The following is a 17,101-nucleotide window of genomic DNA, read 5'->3' on the forward strand; positions in this document are numbered from 1 at the left end:
AAGAAAAGTGCTCTTATGAATCACAGATTTTACATAAGGCACTAATATGCTATAATTATCAATACAAAAACAATGTTTAACAACAAATTTTAGAGAGGTTGGATCAAGCCATATTTTATTTTGTTTAATTTTGGAACTGAAGATGATATAGGATTGGGAAAAGCCACTGTTTTTTTTGTCTACAGTTTGCAGGTGGCTTGTGCCACTTTGGAGCTGGTCTTCCTGTTGATGATTCGACAGATAAAAGCTCCAGCCTCCATCAGCTTTGAGAGGTCCACTCCCTGACGTGAGAACACAAAGTCACAGCTTAAATGATTTGAGGAAAAGTTCAAGTACAACATAAGTAATCAATCTATTTTTAAAATGTATAAGCAGAACAACAACAGCATAAACAGACTGACAGAAAACAAAAACAGAATGCATTTATTCCCAATTGATCTAAGGTGAAAATTTAACTGCAATATTATTTTTTAAAAATACTGGAAAATATTGTTTTTCCCAGAGTACTGTAACACTCAATTGTAGTTTTTAAGAAAATGTACAAGTCATTTAATTTGTGACTGTTTCATCCAGAAAACAGAAAATGGATCAACTGAGGCATTATAAACTAATAATTAATGGAATAACTGCTGTTAATAAGCGGTATATAAATTTGTCAGAAATGTAATTAACTGGTTTTCTTTTCCCCGTCTAGCCAACTCCAAAACAAAGAAAAGTAGATAAAAAGTTGATCTCTTACTGTTTGAATTCCAAGTCCATGCAGCATATAAACAACATCTTCAGTTGCAACATTCCCAGAAGCCCCCTGAGCGTAAGGACAGCCCCCCAGTCCAGCTACTGATGAGTCTACCACACTGATTCCCATCTGAGAAAGCAAAACAAAACAAAAAACAGGAAAACTTCACTTTTATAATAATACCCTAGATGGTTTCAGGGAAAGTTTTTAGAATCAGAAACATGAACTCAGCCTGACCTGCAAGGCTATGAGGATGTTAGCCAGAGCCTGGCCATAAGTGTCGTGGCAGTGAACAGCTAAAGCGCTGACTGGCACCTCTTTGGTCACAGCTTCCAACATTTTAGTCATACTTCCAGGAGTCCCCACTCCAATAGTGTCACCTAGAGAAATCTCGTAACAGCCCATAGAGTACAGGCGCTTCGCCACCTGTGAGACAGAAGCAAACCTTCAGTGCTTTGCGTCTGGCTGTTTTGCAAAAGATGACGAATGACTTATTTGCTGAACAAACTCAACATCTTTTGAGCCAGAACTCACATGTGCAACTTTTTCAGGCGCCACCTGGCCTTCATACGGACATCCCACAACGCACGAGACATAACTGCAGTGACGAGAAACATGGATGAAAGAGTTTAAGAGCAAATCCAAATGATTTAAAGGTTTACTGAGAATGGCCAGGATGCTGGTAATCATACCCCCGAACTGGCACAGCAGCTTCTTTAGCTGCCTTCATGACCTCTTCGAAGCGCTGTAAACTCTCTTCCACGGAACAGTTTATGTTCTTCTTGCTAAACAGCTCAGATGCAGCACCAAATATGGCCACCTCTGAAGCTCCGGCCTTTAGCTACAGCACAAGAGATCAAAACATGTTTTAGAGCAATCACCTACAGTATTAAAACCTGGACATTCAGTACCTATTCAGGACTGACACAGAAATACAGGAATGTGCAGCACTCACAGCAGCTTGAAATCCTTTCAGGTTTGGCGTGAGGACTGGATAAGATACTCCTGGTTTCTTAATGATACCTTTCATTACCTCCACTTGATCTGCCATCTGATATTTAAACAATAGAAACCAATTAGTATAAAAAAACAACAAAACAAAGCTCAATTCATTCTTACATGCTGAAGTCAGAGTGGGTTTTGTTCTAAAATGCTTACCTGGGGAACCCATTTAGGGGACACAAAGCTGGTGGCCTCGATGACTGGAAGTCCAGACTCTGACAACATGTTAATTAAATTGATTTTTGCCTCTGTTGGAACGACAGTCTAAGGGATAGAATAATAAGACACAAAAATGAAGAACAGCTGATAAATAATGCCAACTATGCATGACTCGCGTTATTTCACCAGGTTGTACCACGTTGCCACACCTATTCTTTTGCTCACTGAACATATAGGCTAAAAACATATTTGCTGTATTACATAATTACAGTTACATAATTAAAAATGAGAGAACAATTTGTATGGCATGCGTCCAATCAAGCTTGTAATCTGAAAATTAAAATGCTATAATGCCTGTATGGACAGTTATTATACAAAAACGCATTAAAATGAAAAATTTAATAATATAATTGCACAGTATTAATAAAACAAAAATATTTTGTTGTAATTGTGATTTATTTTTTTTTAAAAAGCTAAAAATAAATAAATGTCTATTTATATTATGAACTTCACAGAAATTCATAAAAGACACAAGAAAGCACCTGCTCCCCTTGGATATACATTTAGTAGTAAATCGTGATTAAACTTCATTTGGTTAATCTTATGGTTTGAAAAGCAAATAAAACCAAACAAAACTTTAAAAAATGGACATGATTTATTTATTTACACAAGTGTACCTTTTCATTTTGAAGACCGTCTCTGGGTCCAACTTCCACTATTTTCACCGTTTGTGGGAGAGCATGAGCAGCTTTTACACATGCCTACAGGCAAGAAAACACACACAGAACCACCAACAGGTGAAATCAAGTCAAATAAAAATAAAATTTAAGCTGAATTGTAGAGTCTCCTCAAGTGTCACCAAACACAACCAGCTTCAAGTGGAGGCTAATGGGTATTTGGAGACCGCTGTTCTTTACGGCACCAACAGTTTAGTTCAAACATCGGGAAAATAAAAACCCAGAACTAACCGTCTTCTCCTTTGGTGCGGAGCTGAACGACATATACTGCTGGCCCATTCTTAATCTGAAAGTGGTTCTGTTGACAAGCCTCATTGTAGCAGCCATCACTAGCTGGCTAACAGCAGCCTGACGTCATACTTCCTGGAAACGCGAGTTGTGACGTTTAAGAAGAAGAAGAAAAAGAATGCGAAGGCTCCATCTACTGGCAATAATTAGGTAGTGAATATGAGCAGATAGGAGATAGGAAAAAAACATTTATTTATTTATTGCACATTCTTTTAGTCAATACACAACAGAAAAAATATTGTTATGGCCTTATAGTTTTAAAAAATATCTTGTTCAATTGGATGTCAGCTTTCCAGAAGACCTCCAAGTCTCTTTAAACACTAGGTAAAAACGGGACCCCAGAAGTGTCAGTATAGAAAAATAAATTATCAATATAAATAAATAAATAAAGATCAGAAAAAATAAGTTGAGTCAGATCGCCTCTTCACACATTCATATCCCCGTTTTGGACAGTGTTGATGTTTTGTCCTAAGTTACTTCAATTCTGTACCTGAAAACAAACCCGTTTCATACACCAACCAAACAGCACCAGTTTATTTCACTTAATAGTTTAGTTTTAAATTCAATTTGAAGAAGGGAAGTAGAAAAAAACACTCAAATATAACATGAAAATAATTTTATTTCCTGAAGACTGAGTGTTGTGGTTAATTTCTATTGATTTTAGTTCTGATTCCTGGTGAGACAACTTCACTCATATAGAGAAAGTACACATATTTTCTCCTTGATCAAACAAAATTTGACATTTTATGGTTTAAAATAAAAGAAAAAAGTTTTCTGGAGTCTTAGTGCTTTCATATTCTGAAATATGAAAATCATCAAGTTGAAAAACTAAAGAAAGTATTTACAAAAACACATTTGTTAATTTTTAAGGAAAATGTATCACTCAAATGAGCAAAGTGCCATATCATATTTTGAAATCCAATTAACGCAATATAATTTTTGTGAATCCTACCTACAAAAAATTAGAGCTATGTTCTTTTTGAAAGTAAATTGCACAAAAGAATAGCTGGTAGAGACATAGTAGTTCAGTTACAACTCACATCTAATGATGACTCAGGCACAGGTGTATAAAAATATTTTTAATGTTTCAGAAAGTAAAAATAAAAAGTAACAAATAAATTATAATTGATTATATTATAGTGCATATAATAAAAGGGAAATCAAATTGCTTTCAGACAAACACAAAACAAAATTATGTCTTCTTAAACTTGAAAAATCCTTAAAAGCTGCCATTTAGTCTGGATCAACATTTTGGGTTCATTGCTAATAAAAAGTCCCAAATCTCTGCAAAGACATAGTGTCTTTTCATGCATTCAAATGAAGAAACACTTATTAAAATCATTGTAACACAACAACTCAACCAAAACAATAAAAATAAAAATGCATGCTTTGGATACTGCATAACTTTAGCAAAATTTACAAAAAGCAGTTTTTGTTTTCCCCACAGGTTCAAAATGAATGATTCCTGTGTTGGATACACCCAACACACTTACATCTCCAGGCTACAATTTTATTTTATTATTATTATTATTATTTTTTGCATTGCTTTAACACAGAGATGCAAACTGTCAATATATCTGCACATAGTTTGGTCCTTCTTCACTGCACCTCCTCATCGCTGTCATCCACTTGCTGGATGATGAGATCTGCACCCGAGTCTTCAGCGAGATCATCTTCATCATTCACCATCCAGTTTCTCTTAGTGTCGCCCTCCTCCTCACCGTCCACACCTAATAACAGCGCTGGCTCCTCGTTGGGCGTCTGCAGACCGTCCATGGGTATGTCATCACAGCCCACCTCCTGGATACAGGTGGTGCAGATGCGGTAGCGGCGTGTGCCCTCACACACCACATGCCCAGTTTCCTCTGTCACCTGACATTTGCACTTCCTGCACACCAGTTTCCTGGCTTGATGAATCTGTGGAAAGCCACAAAACAGTTAAAATGCAATTGTGTTTTTCTTTTATAATTTAGTCCAGATTTTCTAAAGAGCTTAGATTTCAATTGGCCAGTATGGGGCTTGAACCCATGACCTTTGCATTATAAGAACCACACACTGACTAGCTGAGCTAACCAGCCACACATAACCTTGAGTTTCCATTGATTTAAGAAAAACTTACATGATCTTGACAAACGCGGTGATGTTCTAATGTTTTCAAAATCAATATGCATAATGGTTTAATTTAAAGCCTAATGCTATTTTGAAACGTTGATTTTCTGAAGACTTTATGTTTCAATTGGCCAGTATGGGGATTGAACTGATGACCTTGGCTTTATTAGCACAGGGCTCTGACCAGCTGAGCTACCCGGCCATACACAATGTTGACTTTTCATTGATATAAGAAAATCTTACATGATCTTAACACAATGAAGATTTGAAAAAATGCTAATATTATGTTTTTCAAAATCAACATGCTTAAAGGTGTATTTTCCTGTCTTTTTTTATTTTGAAGTGTTGATTTTATTTTCCACCCTTTTTTATTTTGAGGTGTTGATTTTCTTTTACCCCCTTTTTTATTTTGAAGTGTTGATTGTCTGAAAGATTTTAGATTTCCATTGTACAGTAAAAATTTACATGATCTTGACAACAGCAGTGAAATTCTAATGTTTTTCAAAATCAACATGTATAATGGTTTAATTTAAAGCCTCCTGCTATTTTGAAGCGTTGATTTTCTGAAGACTTTATGTTTCAATTGGCCAGTATGGGGATTGAACCCATGCCCTTATTAGCACCACACTCTGACTAGCAGAGCTAACCAACCATACATAATTTTGAGTTTTCATCGATTTAAGAAATATTTACATGAGCTTGACAAAAGCACTGATATTGTAATGGTTTTCAAAATCAATGTAAAAGTAGAACACCCTGTCCCAGAGGGATGAAAGAAAAAAATAGCTCAGTACTTTAACCTCAAGGCAACACAAAGGTATTCCCCTATCATGACATCCCAAAAAAACATTCCTTTTTAAAACAGTTCGTTGCTAGGTACGACTCCTGGTGCCTTTCCAAAGATGGGTATTCCCTATTAAGCCTCTCTTTCCTGTTATGCCACCCCCACACATCCGAGGCAGATAGTCACCCTTCTGAATCTGGTTCTTTTACGTATTTCTTCTTGTCTAAAGGGATGGTTCACCTGTCTGATGCATTTGTTTCCTCCACACTGTAAAGTGGGGTATAAGAATCAAGCTAAACTGAATAGCATGTAGCTTCTTTTTAAATTTTATCCACTGAATTGTGAATGAATATAGCTCTGACCCTATATTTTTTCTGGTGCGGAATAAAAAAGCACAGATGAATGTTAGCTTCAGACTCTCAGAAGACCTACTGTCTCAAAGTGGCTACGTAGGTGCTCCAGGCGGGTGAAGCGCTTATTGCAGGCCTGACATGGATACGGTCTCTCTCCGGTGTGACAGCGCAGGTGACGCTTCAGGTCTGCCTTCCTCTTCACAGTGTGTGTGCAAAATGGGCATTTAAAGCGCATAACAGGGTTGGAATCTGCAAAAATGATAAGATATGGCTGAAATATTTGTCTTATCAAATAAGACTCATGTCATTCAAGTCTGTTCATCAGTAATGTCTCTAGCAAAGCTATTGATGGTGTGTACAGACAAACACACCTTTATTAAAGTGGCCAATAACACCAACAATTGGAGGTAGTGTGGCGTAAAGCTCCTCTGCTTTCTCAACCTTTAGGGTTCTCGCCTCTTGAATATCCAGGTCTTCATGCTGGCCAGAACGAATACTGTTGGGAGCTCTCCTTTTGGTCCCTGCTTTCCCACGTCGGCGCTCTGATCCTGGCAGTGTGTACAGAGGGTCCTGAGGGTCATGCAGGTCATCTGTCTCTGCACTGAGCTCATTAGCAGGGCTACTTGGGTCAGTCTTAATCGTTGAGACTACACCTTCCTGCTCCGGCTCCTTCCCCATAAAACTGGACTGGGACCTGGAATTGTCCCGGGTCCAAAGTGCAGGTGGTGGGCTGACGGAGCGGGGGCCTTGCTGCGGATGCTCTGTAGACTCTTCTCCTGCTCCGCTGGTGAAAGAACAGGTCTCAGACAGGCTATGGCAGCGGTCACTGTCTTCGTCCTTTACACTAATGTCCAGGGAAGATTTGATGAAGTTTTTGCAGTATGTGATGACACTGTTCATCTGCAAGTAGCTGGCTGCTGACATGACCTCGATCACATTGTGACTGGACAGATCCAGCTGCCCGGAGTAGATAAAATCCAGGATGACGGTGAAAGTCTCTGGACTGAAGACGTCGAAGGTTGCGTTGACAGTTTCTGGCAGCCCGTCTGGCCCCTGGGACAGCAGCATCCGGAAGTAGCCGCTGCTGGCAAACAAGACGTTCCGGTGAGCCCTAAAGAGCTGGCCCTCAACCAACACACTGCAGTCACAAAACAGCTCCTGCCGGCGCTGCTCGTTTAGCTGCTTCAAAAGGTTGTTCTGGTGAGATGCAGTGATGTCAGCCGTGTTGAACCACCTCTGAGGTTGCCTGCAGGAGACAAAGCGACAGCAGTACCAGTACCTGTAAATGTCAAATACAAACTGACCGCATTTGTCACAACAAAATATTATTAAAGCTAGAATTTTATATTTCACTTAAGCTTCAAACAATACATCTTGAACTTTTTCACATGTTGTCTTGTTGCTGCCACAAATAAACAAGTACTATTAGGAAATTATGGAATAGACTAAAACAAAGCAGTGCATAAATGTGAAGAGAACAGGGATTGATCATTTATTTTCAAAGTTGTTCATGGATACAAATCTTTATAGTGTGGCATGCATTTGTATTCTGTCCCACAGAGTGAATAATATGCAGACCTATTAGTCACTGCAACAATACAGGCAAATCTGTTTGAGTATGTCTCTACCTGCTTTGGACATCAAAAGGTTTTAGCCATTTTTCTAAAATGCAAAACTTGCAAAACAAGTCAAACTCAGTTTGATTGGGTGTAAAGCATCAATGAAGAGTGATTTTCAAGTCTTGCCACAGGCTTTAAATTGATTTAGGTCTGACTTTCTACCCTTACATTTTCATCTAAACTATTCCGGTGTAGCTTTGGATGTATGTTTAGGGTCCATGTCTTAAATCTATCAAAGCCTCTAATAGATTTGGTTCTTAAAAGTGTTTTTCACTTAGGCCAGAAAGGTACAATCCGGTCTCATCTGACTAAGCCCCTTCTTCCAGATGTTGGCTGTGTCCCATATATGGTTTGCAGCATGTTGAGGTGCCTACACATGCATAAATGCCATATAAATGCTGTTCAGATGACAAATGACAGAAAATGTTCTGTTTAAAGAAATACTCCCGTCCACCATCTCCTCTACTGCCATCCTGTGACTGGATTTTTGCACTACTTTGATTTGATCTATCCAGTACCAGTCCCAATAAAATCTCTAGTTGCATGATTGTTTTGTACATTAGTGTAAATTCACATTAACATAACAATGTAGTTATTGGAACTAAGTACATAATAGAGGCAGCACCTGCTAACTATTTGCAACATTTTTTTTTACACCAGCTTAATCCTTTTCTCCAATAGTAAGTTGGTGAGAAGTGGGGTACATTGAAGGTTGCCAGTTCATCACAGACATATGTCCCTACATATATTCACATAACATCTAAGGGCAATTTAGAGCAATCTATTAACCCAACATTTTTTTAACTGTAGAGGGAAAATACATTTGTATCATGTACTAATGCATATCATCACATTTAGCTCAATTAAATATAAGACAAGAATTGCTAAAAGCAAAAAATTAACAGGCCAGATCTAAATCAATATAAGTCAGGGTGGGCTTACATTGATTTACCTGGACATTGTGTCTTTTATTTTATCTATGCTTTAAACCCCCAAATTTATTTGTAATATTCATGTGGGCAACATCAAAATAAACGAAACTAAATACACCTCAGATCAACCTGTAATTTTATGTATCTTTGTCTGCACTAGACGACCCCGCCTACATGATTTCTTTCTGCACTGTGATTGGCTAAGAGATCCTTCAGTCAAAGCAAGCCCTTTTAATGGGTTACGCCCGACTCCAGTCAGAGAGGTTCGGGTGACAAACCTTTTAAACATTCCCGTATGCTGAGTTCAAAGTGTTTAAGGAACCCCTGATGATGAAACACATCCGACTAGTAGAAAATGATCTAAAAAGACTACAGCTGGACATGCAGTCCAAAGGAAAAGAAATAATCAATCTCTCTCAACCTCATTTGAAGAATGGTGTCTGTTTTTCTGAAGCATAAGAAATATGATTGTTAAAGCTTTCGTATGTAGATTGCACCCCCGTGCCATCTGAAAGGCTCGGCAGCGCCCGATAAGCCCACGGTGAAACACCCGCAGTACTCTGTGGCCATTTCTTTTACGCTCAAAACCAAAGGAAATGTCTGAGCAGAGCCACTATCCTTACACCGAGGCACCATTCGACCTACAAAACGACACGACAGTGCTGCAGTCCTGCAAGAGAAAAGCGGGCAGCGCCGCACCGGAGCAGCCCAGCCTGTCCTGGAGCGACGCCCACTTCAGGCTCCAGCCAGCACACAATGGAGAAAACAGACAGGCGACCGTCCTGGGTGCAGGGCAATAAATACACTGACACCGTTAAGATATGATGCGCTAAAACGCCCGTTTTTTATATCCCCAAGGCCACCCCTCCCCATCCCGCCCCACTCCACTCCTCGCTGGAGGTCCGGAGCGCGACGAGCAGCGGGGGAGGATTCGCCTGCTGCCCAGATCGAGCGGCTCGTTCTCAGGCGAGAGGTGTCGCCGAGACCCGCTTACGCCCCATATCCTGATCTGCCCCCTTCTGAAAAATAAATAAATAAATAAAAATAAATAAAAAACACCATCAATACTCACTGGTGGCTGGATTCACCCGGCGCCCGATAGAGCCTGCTCGCCCCCAAATCCGCCACCATATCCATTTTATCTTATTTTACCTCGCCGCCTCACCCCCCTCTGCTTTCTTTCCCCCTCGTCCAGGGTCCACAGGCAGACACTTCCTGTTCAGCCCTAAAGACCGAAACCCGGTCGGAGCGACTGGAGCTCTGTGCTGACGTGGGTGTTTATTAACTGGGTGCCCGAAGGTTCAAGGAGCCATTTAAAGCCCCAGCGACCCTTTTAAAATGAACAAGTGAATAGTGCAATATTTACACAGTATTTAGGAGTCTGTGATGAACTGAGCTCTTTTTAACCTTATTATAAATGCAGAAGGGTGCATATTGGAACCGGCATTGTTGTAATTTGTTTCATTGAAGCCTTCTATATTAATCTCACAACACATTTCAACTTTAATAGGATATCATAGATTTTTGATGGGATATAAATCAAACTCAAAATGAACTGAAACGGTGAAAGTGATTTATTCTGTAGGAACATTTATTTATTTTTCCATTTGTAAAGAATCCCTTATTAAATCTGAATTGCAAGGAGAAAAATGAGATTTATACATGTTTCCTCGTGTATAAAATATCTTGAAACAGCTTATAGCCACAGTTTTATGTGGGTGATTTCCTGCAGATGCATCAAGAGGGTACGCCATTGGTGAATCCAGTGGGATTCATGGATTGCCAGCGCCACAGGTCTTCACCTACACAATACAGGATGCAGAAACATTAGGAAATTCCTCTTAGGTCCATGCTTGTACATTTGAATTTTTTTTGAGTTTTTCATCTAAATGACATCTAAAGGCAGTTTTCTTTATTTTGTCACTTTAAAAAAAAAAGAGATGTCAGTGTGTTTTATTTGATGGATCAACATATAGTGCATACCTGTGAGCGTGGAAGAAAAAATGATCACATGCTTTACATAAAAAATAAATAAATAAAAATCTGAAAAGTGCGGTGTGCATTTGGTTTCTTCTCCTCTTTTACTCAGATGGCCCTAAGTAAACTTTAGTGCAACCAACTTTTTCTGAATTCACATCTCAGTAATTTAATGTCAGTATCGTTACAGCTGTTTGTAAAGACTGTTCAATCTTATCTGAAAATTGAAGGAGGAAGCTGTCAGAGGTCATATTTGCAATAGAGGGGGCCACTGTAAATGTGTGGAGGATGGGGAACCTGGGCAATAATCTGTTGTAGACTGCAAAACAGTTGAGACTGGGTTGGAGGTTTGCCTTTCAGTGCTTTTGTCAGGTGTTTGAATGGCCAAGTCAGAGTCCTGACCTAAAAATAATTTGGAATCTGTGGCAAGACTTTAAAATTGATGTTCACATACTTGGAGATATTTTGCAAAGGAGAATGAGCAAAATATTCAAACTCTACTTGTGCAAGCTAGATGTAACCAAGAAGACTTGCAGCTTTAAATCTACACTGTTTTGACTCAGGAGGTGATTGAATTTTTTTTTTATGTTTCAAGAAATGAAAAATAGTTAATCTGTTTCACATACAATTTGAATAAAACACACTGAAGCTTGTGGCTCTAGTGTGAGAAAATGTGAAACAGTTTCTGAAATGCTTTTGTAAAACACTAAAACGAAATATTTTTACTAGATTCAGATGGTGATGTATGGCTCACTTACACATTCTTTCCAAGTCAAAGGCAGCTGTCCAGCCAAGCTCTTTCTCAGCTAGTCTGGGGTCTGCATAGCAGGACGCTATATCTCCTTCTCTACGAGGTGCAATCTTGTATTTAATCTATGTAAGGAAAGATAAAAAAATAATTCATGACAAAACTTGAAGACACTCAGAAGTCATCTTATTCTTTAATGTACTGCATATTAGTAATTACATCTTCCAACAAGGATGCAAAATAAAACCATGATTTTGTGCTTGTGAGAGTTTTATGACTTGCCTCTTTTCCTGAAGCCTTCTCCATCGCTTTCACCATCTGGAGCACAGAGTAGCCCTTTCCTGTGCCAAGATTGTAAACCTAAACACAAAAATAAAGAAAACACAGATAATATTGCATGGCTAACTATATCAGGTAAACATAAATGGTCAAAAAATAACGCTGAAAAGTACCTGGCATCCACAGTTGTCCTTCAGTTTCTTCAGAGCTGCTATATGTCCCTTTGCCAAGTCTACTACATGGATATAATCCCGAACTCCTACAACGGACAATGAAAACGTTGCATCATTCTGAATATTTAATTGGTACTTTCAAAGCTAAAAAAAACCCCCTGTGTCCTTGCCTGTTCCATCAACTGTTTCATAGTCATTTCCAAATACATTGAGAAATGGTCTCCTCTCAACCGCAACCTACGTGGATCACAAAAAGGCAACAGATTCAGTGACATGACAGTAGAATTTACATCCACAGAGTCCTGTAGATGCTGCTGTGCTTTTACCTGAGCTACATAAGGCATCAAGTTATTTGGGATGCCCTGAGGGTCCTCTCCAATCTGACCTGAGGCATGAGCTCCGATAGGGTTGAAATAGCGCAGCAGCACAGCATTCCAGTCCTGCACACAAGAAGCAACAGTTATCCTCCGGTGAGGAGCAACGCTGCACGTCTCTGAGATTCTTGAAGCACTCCGATGAGTACCTTCTCAGATTTACAGTGATCCTTGATCATCTCTTCTATGAAGTACTTGGTCTTGCCGTAGGGGTTGGTGCACGCACCCACAGGGTGCTGCTCGTCTATGGGGAGGTGCTGGGGGTCTCCATACACCGTCGCAGAGCTGCTGAAGACCAGATTGTGCACCTTGTGAGCCTGCATCACCTGAGACACATGACGGTTCACACAAAGATAGCAACGCATATAGTTAGCCGCAGTAAACTGAGAATAAGCAGAAAGCCTGATCTAGCAGAAAAATATTAAGGCATACTTTTATTTCATATTCCAACAGAAAACTTCTTTTATTTTTTTTACAAATGAAAATCTCATACGTGGAAGTGGTTTGCATTTATATCCAGCCCACTTAAGTCAATAATGTGCAGAAATACCATTTGTTGCAATTAAATTTTATTAAATATAACAAGCAGCTTTAAAAATATACACTAATCAATGCAATGTTTTTTATTAAAAACCCAAGTATTCTTCTAAAAAGGTCAAACTTGGCCTCAAAAAGACTCACTTTTTAATTGTGATTTGGACTTTAACTAGGTCATCCAAACACCTGTTGGAAGGTGAACCTTCTTCAGAGGCATTTAAAATGTTTTCTTGCAGGATTCTCCTGATTTCTCTGCATTTTGTGCTGTGAATGATAACCAGCTTCCTTTTTACTGGCGGAGGTGCCGTTTCCATCCAGAACTTGCATATTGAACGTATTGTTTTCTTTCTCCATCAAAATTACACAGCATGTTCTATGTCCCGTTAAGCTGCAACGGAACGACCGTGTGCCATTTTTCCATTGTATTTTGCAGCGGTGAAGGTTAAGGGGTTTTTACGCTCTCACATATTTCTAAAAAAATACATTTGGTGACAAACTGTGGCAAGAGATGTGAATACTTTGGTAAGAGACTGTGCATGCGGTAGCAGATGTTGTGAACTCGGCAAACAAAGGTGAGGAATTGTGCAAATAAAGCTGAGCGTAGAGCAGGATGAAGACAGAGTTGTGCAGACTGAATGGAAGCTGGTTGTGTGACATGGAACTGACCTCCATCAGGTTCATGGAAGCAGTGAGGTTGACTCTGTAGTAACGCAGCGGCTGCTCCACCGACTCCCCGACTGCTTTCAGGCCAGCAAAGTGCATCACAGCACTGAACGAGTGCTACACAACAGATGAAGCAGAATGAAATCCAAGTGAATGCATTGTAAAACTTGTTAGCAGCAATTACTGTAACTGTGAAATGTTTTTTCTTTATGTGCAAGAGTAATTTGAAATCTCAGGTTGACTTGCTCAAATCTAGTCTGAATCCAAATATGCTCATCAGTAATTTATTTGTGTTGGGGACATTGTATGATGGTGAAGAAACAAATGTGTCCAGAAATCATGTTTTAATTCTAATCAATTTCCTTACTGCAACTTTTAGCAATAGTGTCACAATCAAACATTTTCATAAAATCATTTAACCTCCCAAAAGGAAAGCAAACTTCTGGTATTTAAAATGGGAAGAAAACATTACAGATACTGACTTAGCAGAAACTAATTATCATGTCTAACAAAATTCGGACCTTTTTGAAGAGTTTTTCCAGTGCAGGTCGATCTAGAAGGTCTAGCTCATGAAATTCAATGCTGGTGTTTAGAAGCTTCTCTATCCTTCGAATGCTCTCTGCCACATTCCCCTCTCCTCCATCAAAACACAAACACACACAGATCTTCATAACCAATGAGCTTCATTTAATGATAGTTTTTTTTTTAATCCTTCCTGAAGGAATTGGAGCTCACCTCGGACGGCGTTGCTGTAGTTATCCACCACCACCGGCTGGTAGCCTGCTTCGATCAGCTCCACCACGCAGTGGCTCCCGATGTAGCCGGCTCCACCTGTGACCAACACCTTCTCGGCCATCCTCTGGGTCTGTGACATCATGCAGCAAGTCAAGCAAAGGATGCATTCTTCAGAGGATGCCGACCTGCCTCCTTTCTTCCGAACACACCTCAAGCGTTTGTTAGAGCCTATTAAAAGCTGTGTGACTCACCTGCATTGTCCCACGTCAGCAGGTTAACCCTGTCTGACTGCAGGACACAATATTGAACTATAGAAGGCATTAACGTCAGCAGAAGCAGGTATTTTATTTTGGAACATTCCTCGTCTAAAAATACATTTCTCTACTAAATTTGTTTAATTTTTATTTCTTCATGTGCTTATATATAAAACATGTTTTCTATGTTTTAAATTAATTGCCACAAAACTGAAAAAAGGGACATTCAGAATTGATAGAAACACAATTTAGAGCCTTTTATTTGCATTAGCAGCTTGTTTTCAAGTTACGCTGAAGGTCAAAGTCCAAACTGCACAAGACTGAAACAGAAACTGACAAATAAAACCCTGAACTCCTGCTTAAGCAGCCAAATTACAACTTTGTTGCCACAATTGTAGTAAAACTGAATTGTATTGTACAGCACAACATGAGCTGTTGGTAAAATACTCACCTAATCTTTCTGTATAGATGGAAGAATGTCGCTCCAGCTAATGTTTCTTTGTAAATCTGGTCTGAGCAGACTTAAAATGAGGCGTTTAAACCAGTCTGCCCATTTAAAACAGACTTTACTTGACACATAAAGTCTTTACTTCCTGGTAAACGTGGAGAAGAGTTAAGTACTTGAATAACTGGCAACTTAAAGGATATTACTTTTCAAAATAAGAGAGTATATGTAAATATTGGAAATTTAAGCCATAATTTTATGTTGAAACCCTCTTAGAAAATAAAAAGTAATTTAAAACACTATTCAGAATACCCTTCACTTCAGGCAGACTTGTATTATGATATCTTTAATACATTTCTTTAACTTTTATTTTGAAGGGCAACACGGATTTAGCTAAAACAGAACCGTACATATGATTCCCCGTGGTACGTGAACGCCCCCTCGTACGTGGAGTTGCGTCAAAGAGTATCATGATGATACCACGCCTCATCTCAGTGATACAAGGAAGTGTTTGTGCAGAGCACCCACCACAGAGGGCAAATTAAAGAGTGCCACGTTATTAGGAGCCCATGCTGCCAAATTAGGTCAGCAACAAATGTAAACATACGGCCACTTACTGCAGATAATACATCCTTCACTCCATCTGGGTCCTTTGAAAACAGAAAATGCAGAAAAAACCCACATAAATGCCAACCCTTACCATATATTAGTCATGCATTTTTAACCTTTAAGTTGCCAGTTTTTTGGGGGGGGGAATTGCTCCACATGGGTGCCTTGGACTATATATATAAACTTACATTTATGAATCTTGGGAGTTAGTTTACAGCTTCAATTCCAGTGTTAGAAGTTAAAATTAAAGTTTAGTATTGTGAATACAGCCCAAAAAAATCATTGTCTGCCCTCTCCCCTCACTGGAGGACCTGCACAGCGACCGCTGTATAAGAAAAGCACAACACATCACAAAGGACACTTCTCACCCCGGACATTCTCTGTTCACACTGCTGCCTTCAGGCAGAAGATTCAGAGCAATCAGAACAAGAACCAACCGTCTCAGAGACAGTTTTTACCCGATAGCAATAACAAAACTAAATGCAATCAAAAACAACCATTAATCATCATGAATGATGTATGTGAGAATGTGGCTGTTCTTATTTATTAGTTTTTTTTTTGTTTGTTTGGGTTTTTTTTACCAGTTATTTGTTAATTCTTACAATGTGTGTGAATTGCGAGACAGTTATTTTTTGTTTTTAAGCATATGCACTGACTGATGGCACTTTTTAAATTTCGTTGTTCTTGTGACAATGACAATAAAGATTTATCTTATCTTATCTTATCTTTTCCAGTCCCACATATGTAAATTGGGAATATCAAAAATCAGCTGCAATATTGATCACTTTTATTTTTTGGGTACAAAGTTTAGAAAAGGGGTTAATTTGTTTTATTGCTAAATTGTAAAACTAAACAGAACCATCCTTCTTTATCAGCTTGTTGAGCTTTTTTAAGTCCTCAGTTCTGATGCCGCTACCCCAGCAGATGAAGAGAAAAGAAATCAGACTCTCCACAAAGCTGTACAGAAGGTCTGAAACATCTTGCTGCAAACTCAAAAGGACCAAAACTTCCTAGGACGTACAGTCTGTTCACTCCCTTTCTTGTGACTTCATCACTAAACACTAATGATCTTGATTCAATACATTAGATAATGTGATGGAAGTTTATTGCTTGCCATCAACCATGACAAAGCCATCTGTAAAGTTGCCACACATATTCCTTACTTTTGAGGCATGTTATCATGACATATGTTCTCAGAAAACTGTATTCTGTTTATAACTGTCTCTCATTTGCTGATATTTATCAATCAATCAATCAAATTTTATTTGTATAGCACATTTCAGCAGCAAGGCATTTCAAAGTGCTTTATATCATTACAAACACAGAAACACAATGCAAGACAGAATCAACAATCAAAACACAGCATTAAGTCAAGTTCCATCAATAAATTTGTAATTGATTACATTTCAAATACAATTCTAAACAGGTGGGTTTTTAGTCGAGATTTAAATGAAGTCAGTGTTCCAGCTGTTTTACAGTTTTCTGGAAGTTTGTTCCAAATTTGTGGTGCATAGATGCTGAAAGCTGCTTCTCCTCGTTTGGTTCTGGTTCTGGGGATGCAGAGCAGACCAGAACCAGAAGACCTGAG

The 17,101-nt window shown here is 39.0% G+C and overlaps 3 protein-coding genes across 5 annotated transcripts; all 3 read right to left on the reverse strand.

The window, feature by feature from the left end:
* Positions 1-87: 87 nt before the first annotated feature.
* Positions 88-3,010, reverse strand: hmgcl (3-hydroxy-3-methylglutaryl-CoA lyase). Its single transcript, XM_028000299.1, has 9 exons — positions 2,866-3,010; positions 2,575-2,658; positions 1,895-2,002; positions 1,692-1,787; positions 1,429-1,577; positions 1,271-1,334; positions 974-1,162; positions 740-865; positions 88-281 (listed from the first exon to the last, which is right to left on the reverse strand). The coding sequence occupies exons 1-9, from the start codon at positions 2,959-2,961 to the stop codon at positions 180-182; spliced, it is 1,014 nt and encodes a 337-aa protein (XP_027856100.1). The 5' UTR covers positions 2,962-3,010; the 3' UTR covers positions 88-179.
* Positions 3,011-4,011: 1,001 nt separating this feature from the next.
* zbtb8a (zinc finger and BTB domain containing 8A) lies at positions 4,012-9,981 on the reverse strand. Its single transcript, XM_028000298.1, has 4 exons — positions 9,792-9,981; positions 6,540-7,414; positions 6,248-6,417; positions 4,012-4,839 (listed from the first exon to the last, which is right to left on the reverse strand). Exons 1-4 carry the CDS (start codon positions 9,854-9,856, stop codon positions 4,522-4,524), a joined length of 1,428 nt encoding a protein of 475 aa, XP_027856099.1. The 5' UTR covers positions 9,857-9,981; the 3' UTR covers positions 4,012-4,521.
* Positions 9,982-10,270: 289 nt separating this feature from the next.
* Positions 10,271-15,132, reverse strand: gale (UDP-galactose-4-epimerase). 3 transcript variants are annotated; one of them, XM_028001550.1, is made up of 11 exons: positions 14,911-15,132; positions 14,206-14,335; positions 13,992-14,104; positions 13,474-13,587; positions 12,420-12,596; positions 12,223-12,336; positions 12,067-12,133; positions 11,897-11,982; positions 11,727-11,804; positions 11,455-11,569; positions 10,271-10,521 (listed from the first exon to the last, which is right to left on the reverse strand). In XM_028001550.1, the coding sequence occupies exons 2-11, from the start codon at positions 14,324-14,326 to the stop codon at positions 10,457-10,459; spliced, it is 1,050 nt and encodes a 349-aa protein (XP_027857351.1). In that variant the 5' UTR covers positions 14,327-14,335; positions 14,911-15,132; the 3' UTR covers positions 10,271-10,456. The 3 variants fall into 3 exon arrangements, with proteins under 3 accessions (XP_027857351.1, XP_027857350.1, XP_027857348.1); XM_028001549.1 differs by having other exon boundaries at positions 13,992-14,107; XM_028001547.1 differs by having other exon boundaries at positions 13,992-14,113.
* Between the last annotated feature and the right edge of the window lie 1,969 nt (positions 15,133-17,101).

The sequence above is a fragment of the Xiphophorus couchianus genome, chromosome 19, assembly GCF_001444195.1.
Source record: "Xiphophorus couchianus chromosome 19, X_couchianus-1.0, whole genome shotgun sequence".
Taxonomy (NCBI): domain Eukaryota; kingdom Metazoa; phylum Chordata; class Actinopteri; order Cyprinodontiformes; family Poeciliidae; genus Xiphophorus; species Xiphophorus couchianus.